At 41.3% G+C, this 17206-nt stretch overlaps 2 protein-coding genes across 3 annotated transcripts; one reads left to right on the top strand and one right to left on the bottom strand.

The window, feature by feature from the left end:
• Positions 1-520: 520 nt before the first annotated feature.
• Positions 521-2915, top strand: LOC149410221 (uncharacterized). 2 transcript variants are annotated; one of them, XM_089648625.1, is made up of 5 exons: positions 521-957; positions 1103-1304; positions 1394-1474; positions 1651-1725; positions 2535-2915. In XM_089648625.1, exons 1-5 carry the CDS (start codon positions 787-789, stop codon positions 2897-2899), a joined length of 894 nt encoding a protein of 297 aa, XP_089504751.1. In that variant the 5' UTR covers positions 521-786; the 3' UTR covers positions 2900-2915. The 2 variants fall into 2 exon arrangements, with proteins under 2 accessions (XP_089504751.1, XP_089504750.1); XM_089648624.1 differs by having other exon boundaries at positions 1388-1474.
• Positions 2916-6236: 3321 nt separating this feature from the next.
• Positions 6237-11070, bottom strand: LOC149410220 (uncharacterized). Its single transcript, XM_089648976.1, has one exon. It carries the CDS (start codon positions 8439-8441, stop codon positions 6237-6239), a length of 2205 nt encoding a protein of 734 aa, XP_089505102.1. The 5' UTR covers positions 8442-11070.
• Positions 11071-17206: the final 6136 nt, after the last annotated feature.

The following is a 17206-nucleotide window of genomic DNA, read 5'->3' as shown; positions in this document are numbered from 1 at the left end:
TTCATGTTTTTAAGACAAGCAATCTAGTTCGAACTGTATACGAAATCACGTTTAAATCAACACAACTTTATAACACAATCGCGATTGCACAACACCTGGCGCCCCTGAGGTGGGTTTTTACAAAACGGCGCTCTACAAATTATCCAATTATTATTATTGTCATTATTATTAATTGTTTTCCCACTGAGTCGAATCACTTTCACTTCACACAAACACCGGATCAATAATCTTTCACTTTAATTCAATATTCCGCAATATTCTCTAATACCATTTGAATTCAATAATTAACTGCAATTTCAAACAACACTTCTGATTTGTATCCCTTTCTCGGGGCTGTCAATCCACCCAAGTTCAAACCTCGACTGTCCTCCGGTCTCTCCTTTCCCGTGGGAATCTGTTTACTCAAGGCCTGTCTGTCAATAAATCTTCCGTCGTTGTTTAAACAAAAAATTTTTTAGAGCACGTTATTTTATTATTTATCGTTTATTTTTGTGGATGTCCAAAACATCACACGCTTCTATACAGAGTCCACACTTTGAGCTTCCTTTCCTCAGGTAGAGACCTTTTGTCTACGCCGAAAGAAAGGTGTGACGTCATCCGAAACTTGTCGATGTCCTGCTTCTACGGAAACAACATGCCCCGTTTTGGGACAATCTGTGTGTTTATCTATGCTGTTGTCTATGGATTTAGTTCAAGCGTCTGTCGTAAATAAGTAAATAACATCGGCCTGTCAAAAGTCTCTGTTACATCTTCAGTTGAGTGTCTCGAAAGTTTCCTTTTTAAACAATGAATTCTCGTATTATAATCACGCCGAGTGAAAGGCAATGTTTATTAGATTTAATAAACACATATCCTGCCGTTGCCAGCATTTCGACTAATCATCTGCAACTTGGCGAGAAGAAAAATGCGTGGGCCAAGTTGACAGATGATTTCAACTCAATCGCCGGCAATCAAAAGGTTTGTATCTTTTGTAATTGAAATACTAACTAGCCATCACGCCGTTTCCCCACAGGGATACTCTTTTTTCATTCATATACATACTCTTCTATTGTTCCGATTCCGTAATACTATTATAATACTGTATTATTGAATTCCTTCTTAGCGGACCCAAGCGCAGCTTAAGAAATGCTGGGACAACATTAAGTCAAAAAGGAAGATGGAGCTCTGCGAGGAAAAGAGGAGCAGGATGAAGACGGGAGGGGGCAGGCTGTCGCCAACTGTCTCTGATGAGCATCATCCCGTTGACAGCGTGCTGGACTTGGCCACCAACGTTGAACTGAGCTTTAGCAACGACAGCGATCGCGGTTAGTTTAAGAAAGTTATGTGAAATATTTTGGCTACTTGTTTATTTAACTTTGACCTTATTTCTTATAAAGTATTGTTTAAGTTTCAGATACCGCTGTGCCCAGCACCAGCACGTCTGCTTTATTCAGCATGCCATGGACTGACCAGTCGACGGAAGTGCCGGTGTTTGGTAAGTCAATTTTTGATAATATAATTGATTCTTATCAATTCAAAATGTGATTTGTTGTTAGATGGTAGTGTTCGCATTTCTCTGTAGGAACTTATTACATAATTTTATCAGTTGTCATGCTAAATCTTAAATAATTTTCGAGATAGAAATATTGCAAAAGTGTTTTTAATTTTCAGATATAACAAAAACACCGGAGGAAAGTTCAACGCCCCAGCTCAAGACGAAGACACGTCGCATTATAGCCAAGAAAGGTGACTATATTTACCTCTCTATTTGCTGTGATTACTTGCATTTTCGTACAAAGGTTCAAATAATGCTCGGAGTTCGGAGAGCTTTACTTTAACCTCTCGTTTTCCACCATAAAGAAAGAGGGGCCCTGTTGAAGATGCTGTGTGGGGAATGTTTTTGAGGAAGGAGTGAAAATGGGTCTTGAAGAGACCAATGTTGTAGGAGGGAGGAAAAACAGAGGCCAGCAAATCGTTCCACAGCCGAGCTGTTGATGACAAATGTCATCCGTGTACATGCAATGAATATGCTAATATCGATCACTTCGTCGGTAATCTGGCCTCATACAAAAGATGCATTAAACTTAATTTGTTTGCTAGTAGGTACCACGATAATACATCATGTAAACATAATATGCCTACCAGTACTGCACTCCAAAACTATTTAATGTACTAGAAATCATAGGTACTTGAAAAATTTATCAAATCGGATGACATAATCCAGGATTTCTTACTTTTTATATTTAAATCTTTGTGGGTACCTTTTAGAGATAATTTATATTTCTACATTTTTACTGTTTTTTTTCTTACTTTAAATTTTAATTTTTACTTGTAATTTATAGTTTGCACTTTATATTTACTTTACACTTACTTACTTTACTGTGTAAATAAATAAATATGTTGGGCGCGTATTTGGCGTGTTTCCCGACTGTGCACTATGTCATGGGGCACAGAGTGTTATTTACACAAATAAACCTGTTATTTACATTGATGACTAATCAGCTTGCAATTTTGTGTTGTTTCACTAATCAGCTTGTAATTTTGTGTTGTTTCAGACTTGATACCATCTAGTGGGCAGGTGGTTCGGGACGAGGGCCAAGTGCGTTGCCTCAGAAGCACCAATCTAACAAAGTACGATGAAGAAATGCACGTAGTAAGGATGGAGACTGCCCGGGAGCAGAGAGAGACTGCCCGGGAGCAGAAGGAGACTGCCCGGAAGCAGAGGGAGACTGCCCAGGAGATTGCCCGGGAGCAGATCGAGACTGCCCGGGAGCAGAGGGAGACTGCCCAGCAGATTGCCCGGGAGCAGATCGAGACTGCTCGGGAGCAGTCGAAAGGAGCTCGTCTGCAGAACGAACTTATAGAACTACAAATAAGAAGAGCGAAGGCAGAATTGGAAAAAGAGCTCGCCAATAAATAAATATGAATAAAAAATATATTAATCTCCAATAAATGTTTTATTTATTTTCCATTCTGTTTCAATTTTTTTGATAATGGACATTATTAATACATACATAGGTATATATTTAAGATAAACCCTTGTGCTCTTTCATAATTCAATACACAGCATAATTATAACATATTATAAAAAATATGACTTCACTACTCATTACATTAGATAAGGTGTCCTTTCACAGCATGACATTACACAGCACAATTACTATGCATTAAAAAATATGACTTCATTAGTCATAACATTAGATATGGTGTCCTTTCACAGTTCAATACACAGCACAATTACTATACATTATATATGGTGTCCTTTCACAGTTAATTACACAGCACAATTATTATACATTAGATATGGTGTCCTTTCACAGTTCATTACACGGCACAATTACTGACGTCACTATTCATTACATATATGGTGTCCTTTCACAGTTCATTACACATCACGTAAAATGTCTTTGGATAAATGCATCTCTTATCGTTCTGCCTGAAGCAGACTGCACCACCGAATTGACAGGTATATTTATACCCTCAAACCGCCCAAAATGCTGGTCGTTTGACGATATACATAAATTATGCAAAATGGCACACGCAACGATAATGTTTGTAGTATTACTTAGTTTATTTTCTAATTTCCTCCTCAGACAAGGAAATCTCCTCTTCCATACACCAAATAATCTTTCGACTACATTCCGTGTGGAAATTTGCGCCTTATTATATTTTTCTTGCCCTTCATTTGCAGGATTTAATACTGGTGTGAACATATAATTTGTCTGGCCATATCCGCTGTCCCCGAGAAGAATGCCTGTAATCCTTTTCTCCTCAAACTTTAGGCGGCACGCGCTGTTTTGAAATATCCTGGAATCGTGGGTAGAACCAGGCCACCTGGCAACTATGTCCGAAAATTCCAAACGTGGACCTGACACAGCTTGCACATTCAAGGAGAACCATCCTTTCCTGTTGCGAAAAGATTCCCCTATTGTTCGGCTTGGGCTCTTGATGGCAATGTGTGTACAGTCAATACATCCGACGACTCCTGGAAATTGGGCTCTTGAATAGAAGAGTTTCCGATTTTCAGCGTAGTCCTGGGGCCGTTGAGGAAAATGAATAAATTCAGTTATCCGTTGCGCCAATCTGGAGGAAATCTTTTGCACTACTCTGCTGGAGGTTGGTTGGCTCAGTTTGTGTAGATCTCCCGCAACAATCTGGAATCATATAAAAATATGTAGGTAGTTAATGAACATTGAAAATAATACAAGATGAACACTCCATCTAGATATTTTGTACATCTAAGGGCATCTGGTTAATTTTAGGTTGACATCATGTTTTCATTAAATAATATATGCATTCTTTCATTCTTTGTCGATTTCAAATCAGTACAGACATAATGTAAATAACAAGTTTCAGCATCACAAAATGTAATATTTTCGTTTCACAAAAGTAGAACATAATTTGACAATAGATATCTAGTAAAAAAGACGCATTTACCTGATAATTACCAGTAGCGTAGAATCGCAGCGCGATAGCTACCTGAATAACAGGAGGTATGGGCAAGCCTCTATTATTAACTAAAGCGTAATTCGGAAATAATAGAGGAATTAATATATGCATTACAGTTGTTTTCTCCAACCGATAACGATCCTTAAATTGCCGGTCACTGTAAAACTCCACGGGATTTTCAAAATCGCGTAAATAACGCCGCACGCTGCCCATATTGTCCGTGCCAACGTCGTCACGTGTATTGTATGGATCAACGATGTAATCCAAAAACTCGTTATCCATTTCCATGATCTCCATTTCCATAATCTGCATCTCCATTGTTTTATGTTTTCAACAGCAACAACCGCAACAACTGGGAACAAATCACCGACTTAGCAAGGCAAAGGTACCCTACCCACCAACCTCGAGTTTTGACAGCTAAAAGTCAAAGTAAGCAAGTATGCGCGTGCGCAGTGTCGTAGAGACTTCCATAGTGACGTCTCTGAATACAAAATTTTTTGAAATCTTGAGAAAGGTAGCTTCCTTACTAAGTGACGTCACACCGACTTTAGGCGTGTCTCTGAATATAAAACGGTGTTTTTTAAAGGAAAGGAAGGTTTCTTGAACTAAAGGATCGACTCTGAATACGGGTGTGAGTGCCGCGAATGGCGGAGTAGATGAATCAGCCAAGTAGCTAGAGGACGGCAGCATCAGGATGTGGCTGGCCAACGGCCCAGTGTGGTCCAGCCAAGAGGAGTAGACGGTTAATCCGTAAGTTGCCCTTCCATGAGGCAAGGTGGGACTTAAAAATGCTCCGAATCAAAATGCACACGGCGAAAACAGTCTATCGGCAGAAATAACCACCGATCACTTGGATAAACTCTGATTACCTCCATGGCCGCACATGGCGAAATACGTTTTCATTATCCACGCCACTCGGGGCGAATTCCACTTGCGGGAAATATTATTAGACTTCTAAACTCGAAGCACAAACTGAACATTTCGGTATTAATCACAAATCCATGAAATATCTTTCGATCAGATCCTCAGACCCCCAGAAATAATAATTGACCCCCCGACCGGACACTCTCACTCCTCTCTGTCCGGCCGGGAAGTGATGCCATCTTGAATTTTTTTGTCACTTCCTGTTAGAGTTCCTTGTTGCCAGAGCATAAACAATAGACAAGATAAATCACAGATTTGACAGGTTCTTACTTAGTGTAATAATCGTATGTTATTTTCAAAACAAATCGCACTGCCTTACAGCGCTACATACTCTCCACTTGTTATGTAATTGGCAGGACAAGATAGTAGGCGTCATTGCGTAATGGTGAGTTTACACGAGACATTTACTCCACAATTTACGCATCAAGAAATTATATTTTTTTAAATTTTCATAAATTACTAGTAAACTCAAGATTGATTTTTTTACTACTACTAGCTCACTGCGCGTCCCTTGCGAGACATTTACTCCACAATTTACGCATCAAGAAATTATATTTTTTTAAATTTTCATAAATTACTAGTAAACTCAAGATTGATTTTTTTACTACTACTAGCTCACTGCGCGTCCCTTGCGGGGTAAACAGAGAAAACAGAACGCCAGACTGCCCTGTCCTTACACACATTCTTTTCTTTCACCACGTTCATGCAGTTTGTCATATATAGTATAGTTATAACAAATTTATTTTGGTCGCCTAAAAAGGGTAATTATATAGTATTCTTATAACAGTATTGTGTCAGGGTGTTTGTAAGAAAATAGCTTTTTATCGTCGGTCAGTTTATTTATCTTACATACAGGGTTCACAGCTTATAGTAAAAAACAATGATCACTTAACGTTCTTGGCCGTAATGGTTGAGGAATGATAGATCCCAATCGGGACTGTCAGGGCTTCCTGACTTGCGACTTCATAACTGGTGGGGCTCTTGCGTCTCAGTATGATGTGAGGGCCGTCCCATCGAGGAGCTAGCTTGGAGCTGATCCCTTTGTTTGTGTTGCTCAACACATGGGTGGTGATCCAGACTAGATCTCCTTCTTGGAAACGTTGATCCGGTCGGCGGTTTCCTTGCGCCGGTCCTGCTGCACTTCGTTGATCTCGCGGGCCTGCCGTTAGATCGTTTTCCAGGCGTAGTAGGCGAGGAGTAACTTCAGGGATAAAGTTTTTAGCCTGGATGATGCTGCGTAAGTTCCGGTTTGCGTCATCTGGGGTTCGGAGTTCTCTACCGAAGGTCAGATAGGCGGCACTGTATCCCGTACTCTGGCACTTTGCCGTGTTCATGGCGAATCGAATGGTCGGTAGTTTCTCCGGCCACTGATCGTGTTTCTTCCCAACTTGAATTGCTAGTTGAGGCTTCAAGTCTCGGTTCTTCCGCTCTACCGGATTAGCAGCGGGGTGGTAGAGGGGTGTCAAGCTCTGTCGTATTCCCACTGGACGATCTTCCGTCTCCTCCCCCTGGAGTAGAACTGCACCGACGGCGTAGCCGCTGGCGTCGGTCTTTATTATAAACGGGTCCGCCAAACCTATTATGCCTTTATCTGGGGTTGGAGGCAAGGGACTGATTGGCGTGGGCATTATCATCACTGACCCGATCTCTCTGGTAAGCGTCATATCTCCGGCGTATCCTGGTGGGGGAGGGCCGTACGCCCTTACATCCAGCTCATCCTCGATGCTGGTAGCGGTTATCTGCTCAGCCACCTGTGGCTGTTCTCTTTGATTCGCCCCTTCATGTGTGGGCACAATGAATCTATGGGCTCTTCCCGGCATGTCTGAAAAGTACCATTCTTTGGTAGGCAGGTTCAGCACCATCGCTGCATCCTCGAGGAAGCCTATCCCCAGGAGGGTGTGGTTTTTTGTTGCGTTCTGTAGCACTAAGAACTCGGTAGAGACTGACCGGTTATGTATTTTCACTTCTACTCTGCTACGGAGGACTAGCTGGTCCTGGGTATGTCCGTCAGCAAGTATGATGGTGAGCCTCTCCGACGTGAAATGGTAGCCCTGTCGGCTTAGCAGCACGTATAGTTCCTGGCTTGCGACGCTGGCCTTCGCGCCGGTATCCAAGAAAGCCGTTCCGACGTTTCCTCCCACTTCGATGTACACTGCAGGCCGGTGTCGTTGGACTGCCTGGGCCGTACGGGTGTTGAGGGAGCAGAACTGAGCGTTCCTCATTTCTCCTTGGTTGGGGTTGCAGGTCGGGCATCTGCTGCGTATGACCCCAGGTCGATTACAACCGTAGCATGCCAGTGTATTTGGTCCTCTGCTTGGCCCCTCTGCTTGGCCATGTCCTTTCGTTGGAGTGAGGTTCCGGGTGGCGCTCCGCTCTTGAGACTGCTTCCGGCAGGCATCTGTGGTATGCCCGAATAGTTTGCAGTTCGCACACCTCGGTCGTGTTCTGCGGACATTATTGCTCTGATTATTATTGTCATATCTGACATTATTGTCCTCATTCCAGCGAGTTTTCTCCGCATCGTGAGATCTAGGCATCGTCTCACGCTCGGCGATCATCTCCTCGATGGATCGTGCTTTACTGAGCACATGTGTGAAGGTCTGGATGTCCTCTCTTGGCATCCGCTCCCTTATTTCTCGGTGCAGGAGACCGTATATAAAGTCGATCTCCTGGGTTTCCGGGTGTTTGGTCACCAGCTCCGCAAGGAGGGACCTTTTCTTAGTAATGAACAAGCCCGTGGCTCGTGGTCTTTCTTGCTTGGTTTCAAACAAGTCCATGTACACCTTGTACGCTTGTCGTCTCGGCGCGAATGTCTGCCTGAGCAGATCCATGGCAGCCTGCCATGTTTTGACGCCGGTTTTGACTCCTTGCCACCACGGCGAAGCCACTTCTTGGAGGAGTAGGGGTAATCCTTCCAAGGCGTTGTCATCTGGTATTCCCTCAGATGTCTTGTACAGCGTTGCCGTCAAGATGAATTCTTCCACCTTCTGTGGTTTGGTACATCCATTGAACCGGGATGAACAGTGAGCAAGGTTTTTTATCCTTGCGCTCTGGAATAACTCGCGGAGTTGGTACTGGGAAATCGCCATTTTCGATTTGGCCACTATCCGCGCCCACCAAAAGCTGTCACGTTAGGCGTTACTCTCGGCGCACTTTTCCGTGTAGGTTCCGTTTTATCACTTTGTCTTTCACTTTTACAAAGCTGTCACGTTGGGCGCCACTCTCGGCGCACTTTTCCTTGTAGGTTCCGTTTTATCACTTTGTCTATCACTTTTACAAAGCTGTCACGTTGGGCGCCACTCTCGGCGCACTTTTCCGTGTAGGTTCCGTTTTATCACTTTGTCTTTCACTTTTACAAAGCTGTCACGTTGGGCGCCACTTGTGTCAGGGTGTTTGTAAGAAAATAGCTTTTTATTGTCGGTCAGTTTATTTATCTTACATACAGGGTTCACAGCTTATAGTAAAAAACAATGATCATTTAACATTCTCAATAGCAATTAAACACAGCCTAATAGCCACAACAGAGGACCCGGGGGTCTCTTAGTTGGGTGGAGATTCTCCCGACAAGTAATGTCCCCGAGGGAGCTGTTACTTGAATTCCCAAGGAGGACCCGGAGGTTTCTCTTGACTTGGTACTGGGGAGGGTTTAACTGGGCAATGACCACTAGGATTCTGTTGCTTAGTTAACCAGGAGACTGGATACTCTGCCTTCAAATGGGCATGCACGGCGTTATATACCCTTTGGGCAGTGCAGTACCGGCCGCTGACGGAGGGGTGGGGGTAGCTCGGCCAATGGGGTGTCTTCCTGTACGGGGAATGGGCTGTGAGTGGCCGCGCGAGACGGCGCTATGCGTGTGAGGGAGAAAGTATTCGGATCCGTGCGTCGGTCGAAATGCCGCGCGCTACAGTATTTTTTTTATTTTAGTTTATTTAGGAAACATACAGTTTTACAAAAAAAAAATAATTGAACATAAAATATAGAACATGATTTAAACCAGTTAAGTTCCATTTATAATATTTATAAAAGCTAGAAATTAATTAAAAGTAATAAAGTACATAGTGTGTGTGAAAAATAATTAAAAAGAGAATACTAAACAATACAGAAGTAATATTTTTAACTTAGGTACATAGTAAGGCTAATTTGATTTTAAACGATTTAAGGGTACAGTGGAAAATGTCAATATCGCTTAAGGCATTATAAGATTTGCAGATACGCCCGAGCAAGGAGTTTTGTGCGTATTTCGATTTGAAATGTTGTATATAAAATAAGGTATTTGATCTGGTATTGCATTCAGGACAATGAAATGCAATCCTTTCTAACAGGGCTGGGGAGTCAATAAGGCAGTTCACAATTTTGTACAGAAACAGTACGTCAAAATTTTTTCTTCGTTTGTAAAGAGTAATAGGATTACATTGATGATTTTCAAAACGATACGACAGGTGTTTCAGGAATTTTGTTTGAATTTTTTCAATTCGGTTAATATAAGTTTGGTATTGTGGATTCCAAATGACAGAAGCAAATTCAGGGTCAGTCCTTAGACCTTTTTCGTCTATGACAAAGCCGAGGTAGCGTAGGTGTGATTTGCAAAATTCGGATTTCTTTAGGTTAATGGTTAATCCGGCAAACTTGAGTTGTTGGAAAACTTTTTCTAGGGTGGCGATGTGTTTCTCGAACGTGTCACTGATGATTATTAGGTCGTCCAGGTAGCAGAACAAATTATTGTCGGATTCGGGGCCGAACAGTCTGTCCATCAGTCTTTGTAGCTCAGCAGGGCTGTTTTTTAAACCGAAAGGGAGTCTCTTAAAGTGAAACATTCCTCTGCCGGGCACTACAAATGCTGTTTTTTCACACGAAACATCATCCAGAGCAGGGGTGTCAAACTGGATATTCTTAAGGGCCGTTTATAACATTTGGCGTGTGTAAGCGGGCCGGACTCAATATTTAAAAAATAAATCCCATACTTAATTGTTAAAATCTTTATTTAGTTAGATATCTATTTATTATAAATTCAGTAAGTTAAAAAGAAGGGTAACAAAGTAAATTATCTTGAGCCGGACACCTGACTTCTCTTGTTTTTGACAAGTTCATTGATGTGGGGTGTCATATTCGTCGTAGTTACTTTTAGAATCGATTGGAGATTTTCATCCGTAAGCTGTGAGCGATGTTTGTTTTTATTTATTTTCATAACGGAAAACATCTGCTCGCATAAATACGTACTACCAAACATACACAGGATACGTGCCGCATGATTTCTTATACTTGGATAGTTATTCAAACTCTTGAAATATTGTGTATAAAATGTAGTAAAATTAACTTCCTTAAATTTATCCTTTACAATGCTGTCGCATTGGAGATCTATCAATTCCATTTGCAAATGAATTGGTGCCAGTGCAGCATCAAAAGTAAATGGATTGTTGAAAAGTGGGAATTCCATTTTATGCATTTTGCGAAAATCTTCAAAACGACTGTTAAATTCTGTGATCAGATTCAGCAAAAGTTGAGAATACTCGTCCAATTTTGTCTGGTTCACTGTGCCAAATGATTTCACGTGAGGGAAATGATCGAGTGTTTGGTTTTTTATGTGAATTTCCCACAGTCTTAATTTTGTTTCGAAGGCTTGTAAATGCGAATACATTTGAGTGACGATCAAGTCTTTACCCTGTAACTTTATATTGAGGTCATTCATGTGTTTTGTCATATCTACCAAAAATGCACAATCAAGCCACCAGTCGTTGTCATAATCAATTGGCTTGCCTTTTTCTAACATGAAAGCTTGAATAGGGTCACGTAACTCAAAAATCTTTCCAAAACTGCCCCTCGACTGAGCCAACGAACTTCCGTGAAATAATGTACATCGGAATACTTTTCGTCCAAATCTTGTAAAAATTGCATGAACTGCCTGTGATTTAGACCTCTGCTCCTTATAAAATTTACTATTTTAATTACCGGTTGCATGACATGGTCCATTTTTAAATATTTGGATGCGAGTGATTCCTGGTGAATGATGCAATGAATTCCCACAAAATTTTCTGATATTTTCTGTTTTAATTTAGTCACAACACCCGAATGTTTGCCAACCATGGCAGGAGCGCCATCCGTAGTTATGCTGCAAAATTTATTCCAGCCGAGTTCATATTCTACTATTAAATGCTCAATAGCAGAATAAATATCATTTGCTGTAGTGGTGCCTGTCAATGGAACGCACTTCAATAGATCTTCACATATTTCAAAGTTACTATTAATACCTCGTATAAAGACAGCAAGTTGAGCAGTATCAATAATATCAGTGCTCTCGTCAATAGCCAGCGAAAAGTGTGTAAATTCCTTAATTTTTTCCTTCAGCTGGGAATCCAAATTTTGAGATAAATCACTTATTCTTGAAGCAACAGTGTTTCTTGACAGCGGAATATTTTGAATGTTTGATTTTTGTGATGGGAATGAAACATCAGCCACTTTTAACATACATTCTTTAATAAAATCACCATCAGTGAAAGGTTTTGATCTCTTGGCGATTTCTAATGCAATAATGAAACTGGATTTTAAGGCGTCTTCGCTTTCAGTTTTAGCTTAAGTGAATATCGATTGTTGGCCGTGAAGGTTAGATTTTAAAGATAATAGTTTGTCCATTCTTATCTTTTCAGTGTAACCTTCAAATTTTCCTTTATGATTCGAATCATAATGTCTCTTTAAATTAAACTCCTTACAAACAGCAATTGTTTGATTGCAAATCAAACAAAGTGATTTACCTTTCCATTCCATGAAAAAATATGCGATTTCCCATTTTGTCTGAAAAACTCTACACTCACTATCAACTTTACGTTTTTGCGACATTATGCCACGTACCAATATTAGAACTTGAATGAACAACAAACTATGAGTACGTAAGTAATATAAACACTCGACATCTCGATGCTAAGGCTTAAATCTGACTGCGCCGGCGACCGGCAACTGCGACCCTTGTGGTGCGGGGTCGGGGGGGAGGGGGCGTCGTGAGTACGAGTCGTGCACCAGACCAGCGCCACCAGCCGGCGTAAGAGAAAAGGTTACGCTCACGCTCGGTGCATGGCGCACCGCGTCCGATGCGAGCGTCTCTTGAAATTACACTGTAAATCAATCGCTTGCAATTTTAAACACGCGTAGGCATCGACTGTCCTCTGAATATCTAAAATCTACAATGAAAGAGTGCGGTTCTGTCCTCCGCGACATAATATTGTCATGGGGTAGCGAGCCGTAATGATGGGACCTGAGTGCCGCATACGGCTCGCGGGCCGTATTGATAGGGTCCGAGGGCCGCATCTTTGACACCCCTGATCCAGAGGTATTTGCCAGAATGCTTTCGACAGATCTATTGAAGAAATGAATTTTGCGTTGCGTAGCTTATCCAGGATTGCGTGGACAAGGGTTAGAGGGTACGCGTCAGCCTCAGTACAGGCATTAAGTCTTCTGTTGTCGAGGCAGAATCGGGCGGAGCCGTCTTTTTTGGATACCAAGAGTGTGGGGTTGGTCCAGGCGCTTCTGCTGGGAACCACGATGCCCATATCATCCAGTTCTTTCTCCAACAGTTTTAATTTCTGGGGAGCCAAATTGTAATATCTTTGTTTGATTGGTGGGCCATTTCCGGTGCGTAGTCGGGATACACGCCAAACGCGCGCCCAACATTTGTACACGGTTGACATTTGTCACATGAGAACGGGTCGCTTCTACGATTCGTTCTTAAGTTCAACAGCTCGGCTGTGGAATGAACTGCCGGCCTCTGTGTTTCATAAGATGACATAGGCCCTGAGGGAAATTATTTTCTTCAGGGTCTCCTGTGTGGAGTTAATATAAAAAAAAAAAAATTGTCTTGATGTGGTGTTTGACTAAATTTGTCAAACCAAGTCCACACTTTTCGAACGAGATTGACTCAAATTTCTTGATCATGTCCTCCAGTTGTTCGGTCTGTGGTGGGCAAAGGTTCTCATAGGGAATTATTGTGCGGATTTCGTTGATTGGGGTAGTGGGTGTGGTGTTGTTGCACGGGTTGAATACCTGAGGTGCGATGTTGAAGGCTTTCCAAAAATCGACTCCGAGAATGAATTTATGGGTGATGGTTGGTACGATTAGAAAATTTGTTGGAAACGATTTGTTTCCACATTTGACAGGTAGGACAATAGCTCCTGTGACTTTTTGTGTGTTATTATCTGCAGTGGTGACGAAAGGGGGGTGTTTGTTGATTGCGAATCCATTTTTGACAAAGGGAATGTGGGCGTTACCGCCGAGGCAGCTAACTGAAGCTCCACTATCCAGTAGTCCGGAGAAGACGACGTCATTAACAGAAAAATGCGCGTATGGGCGGCCATCCTTAGCTTGAGTGCAACTCACCGTAGAAAGTTGTAAGGCCTCTTTAAAATATGCTGTGTTTCAACCACTCGGTCCATTCAGTAGGCCTAGATATTGAATGAACTTCCGAGGGGTTGAGTCTTAGTTTTTTGGAGTTCTCTTAGACCAATTCGGAGGGGGTTTAGAGAAATCTGTGGTTGGTCTTGCAATTACATGGTTAGAAGGGTGTATTCTCTCAAGATTATTTCTTGATCTTTTGAAGATTTCTCTCAAATTATCATGTTGAGGAGAATGGTCACGGGGCGCTGTTGGTGGCTTCTGTTATCTTGAGTATACGATAGTTTGGCTTGTCTGTAGCAAGATGATTGTGAGTGGCCGGTTTTTTTGCAGAAGGTGCAAAACTTCTTTTCGCTAAACTCAGGTTTGATTCGGTTGGTCGACTGAGAGGCGAGGCTTGGTAGAAGGGGTTCGTTAGAAGGCTTGGTGTTTCTTCTTTTGTCTTGATAATTTTCTAGTAGTAGACAGACATCTTTGAGTTATTCTACAGAGGATATTTTTTGAGAGGTTATTATGTTTTCATATCTGGCTAGGAGGCCATCAGTCAAGATGGAGACTAGCTCTGTTTCAGGGACTGGGGTTGTCAGTTTGATGTTTAGAAGATCTGCACTCTGGGTGTATTGTGCTACTGTTTCGTTGGCGAATTGTTTGATGTAGAACAAAGTAGACTTAATCCTATGCTGTGTTTCTTTTGGTGCGAAACTTTTCAGGAGTGCAGCCTTGAGTTCGGGCCACAAGTTTACTTTTTTCTTGTGGATTCTGTGCCAGGAAACTAGTTCGTGCGAGATGAGATCTATGAAGTTGCGGTGTAGTATCTCAGTGGGAATGTTGCGTATCGCGGCTGTTTCTTCAATTCTGTCGATGAAGTCTTCTACGTTGGTACTGCCGTTGTACTTGATTTTCCATCCGGTTAGGTCGAAGGGTTTTGTGGTTTCCTTGATGGGTATAACTGGTGGTTTAATTTCTGTGCAAGTAGGTATGCTTGTGTCAGAGATTGTTATACTGCCGGGTCGAAATTGTAGTCTCCTTATATATTTCCTGTTGTAATACGCTGCGTATTTAATCAGAACGTTTTTGTTCTTGTTTCTGGGAGATATATTCCTGTCTCTTAATTCTTTTTCTAGGCTTTGTGTATTTTGAGAGCAGATGTTGGCTATTATGCCTAGGTTGTTGCTTTGAGGATTCATTTTTGTGGATAGTCAATTTAGAATTTAAGAGAAAAAAAAATTACATATTGTCAGAGTATTGGTAGCTGGTTTTTTTTTTTTACCAGGGATTAGTTTGTGACGATGAGTGAAGAATTTTTTATGGAATTTTGTTTATTGAAGGAAAACTTGAAAAAAAACTTTACAAAACTTCAATGTTTTTTAATTTGAAATAAAATGGCCAGGGATTACCCTGTTTTTAGTAAAAAGAGACTTGAGAGGCACGTTTTGTTTTTTTGAAAGAAACTTAAAAATTTCAAAAAACTTCAAAGTCCTAATTTGTGAAAAAAATGGCCAGAGGTTCCTTGTGTTTTTAGTACAAAGAGTCTTGAGAGGCACATTTTGTTTTGAAAGAAACTTAAGAACTTCAAAAACTTGAAAAAGAACTTGAAAAAGAAACTTCGATGTCTTATTTTGAAAAAAAAAATTGACTGTTTATTGCTTTCCGAAATACAGATTTCGAGTGAGTATTGTTAGCTTTTCAACAATTTTTTGGGGGGTTGTGATACGTGACTTTTATAGTCTGAGTTTAAACAGTACCAGCTTTTCTGGTATTTACACGCAAACTTCTCTATTTACAACAAAGCTCGTTTTTAGGCAAGAAGTGTCGAATGTCGGGGATTTTTACGTCAACGCGAATCCTAATAATATGTAAAGAGTTGGTCGGCTTTTCTATTTTAAAAAAACTCAACCAACCTTCATTACATAAAAATGAAGGATTAACAAATGGCAGAATGATTTTTATTTCCAGTTTGTTTCCATGTCGGCAGGGTTAATGTCGTTTTTAACGCATTACATGCACAGCCGCAATCAAAAGGCAATTAAGTCTCTTATCACTACCGCAAACAGGAAATTTATTTATGTTTCATATACAAGATTTGAATTGTTGAAATATTGTTATTTGTAGTTCGTTCCCACTAGTAATTGTATTTGGAAAGAAAACCTTTATGGTTTATGATCACTATGTGATTGTTAAAATGTCCGAAAAGAAGGAGACGCCGTTTTGCGCACCTTGTGAGGAAATACCGGTACGAGAATTGTTGTCGCGTGGCAATTCGTAGATGTTGGAATTTAACACTGAACACTTTTTAATGTAACATGGTTTTTAATTTAGCGCGACGGTTTGTTGAAAGGCTATAATTAATTTGGAGAAAAAACATGATATACATTGGTGATTAACATACAAGGCATGAGACAGAGTGAAAGAAAAAAAATTTTCCCATTTGACCTCCTGAGGGACGGGAAGTAAACAAAAGAAACCCACGTTGCGCCAGTGTTAAGATAGGTTAAAACCATGTAAGTAAGCGTAATATTAAATGGTGTTTAGGCCCCAAATTGGAATTGAACCAAGATGGATTAGGATATGCTAGCTCAAGGTAGACAGGTGAGATTCTATGTTTCGTCAGGTGTGGGGGACTCTCTGTTCATTTCCACGTCCCCAACGGTCAATATAAGGGGAAGGTCACTTCAATTATCACAAGCAATACAAGTGGGACAAGGTTTATTTGAGTTGAATACAAGGGAACACATATTATATCGAATTCTCTCTCTCCCTCAACAGGATGAATCGGTATCTAGGTGAATTTACGGTTTTGAACACAATGAAGGGGGAATATTCTGAAAGTTGCTTACTGTTTGCCAAGTCATGATGATTGCTCGTGGTCTGGTTGGGCCACACAGACGATGTATTGGACACAGGCGAATTTAGCGGTAGAACGACTCCAACGGACCGAATATAAATAATGGATCCGAATCATGATTAAGAACGGTACGGCAGAATATCGATTACATCAATTGAGTCCGTTTTAGAATGCGTGAACTACGCGAGATTCCGGTATATTGCGTCATGCTCGAGAGAGCAATAATAATGCCGAGCGCGGGACGCTGCGAGCGAGACTGATGCTAGCTGTGGACTGCCGGCGCACTTGCAAACGACGGCAGCTTGACCATCTGGCGTGCTTTGTCCGCCGGGGTGGGGATAAACAAATGCTGCTTCTAGGGTGACCATAGTTTATGCGTAATAAGGTGACCGTACTACATAACAAGTATTTTGTCCATAAATATTGGAAGTGGTTTTTAGTCTTCAGATCCCTTGCTTTCTTCAGTAGAAGTTTATTAGAAGGTGTGAGGTGGTCATTGAGGAATATGCGGCTTGCTACTCCTGGAAGGCCGATGTCTGCTGTGGTCAGGGTCCGGTGGCGACAAGCAGCTGTCAACAAAGCATCCTTGCAATCCAATATTGGAAGTAGTTGTGGATGTTGATACAACTTTT

This window comes from Hesperophylax consimilis, chromosome 28, assembly GCF_061612785.1.
Source record: "Hesperophylax consimilis isolate HC1 chromosome 28, BYU_Hcon_1.0, whole genome shotgun sequence".
Taxonomy (NCBI): Eukaryota; Metazoa; Arthropoda; class Insecta; order Trichoptera; family Limnephilidae; genus Hesperophylax; species Hesperophylax consimilis.
The sequence above is the reverse complement of the archived record's forward strand: the minus strand, read 5'-3'. Positions and strand labels throughout refer to the sequence as shown.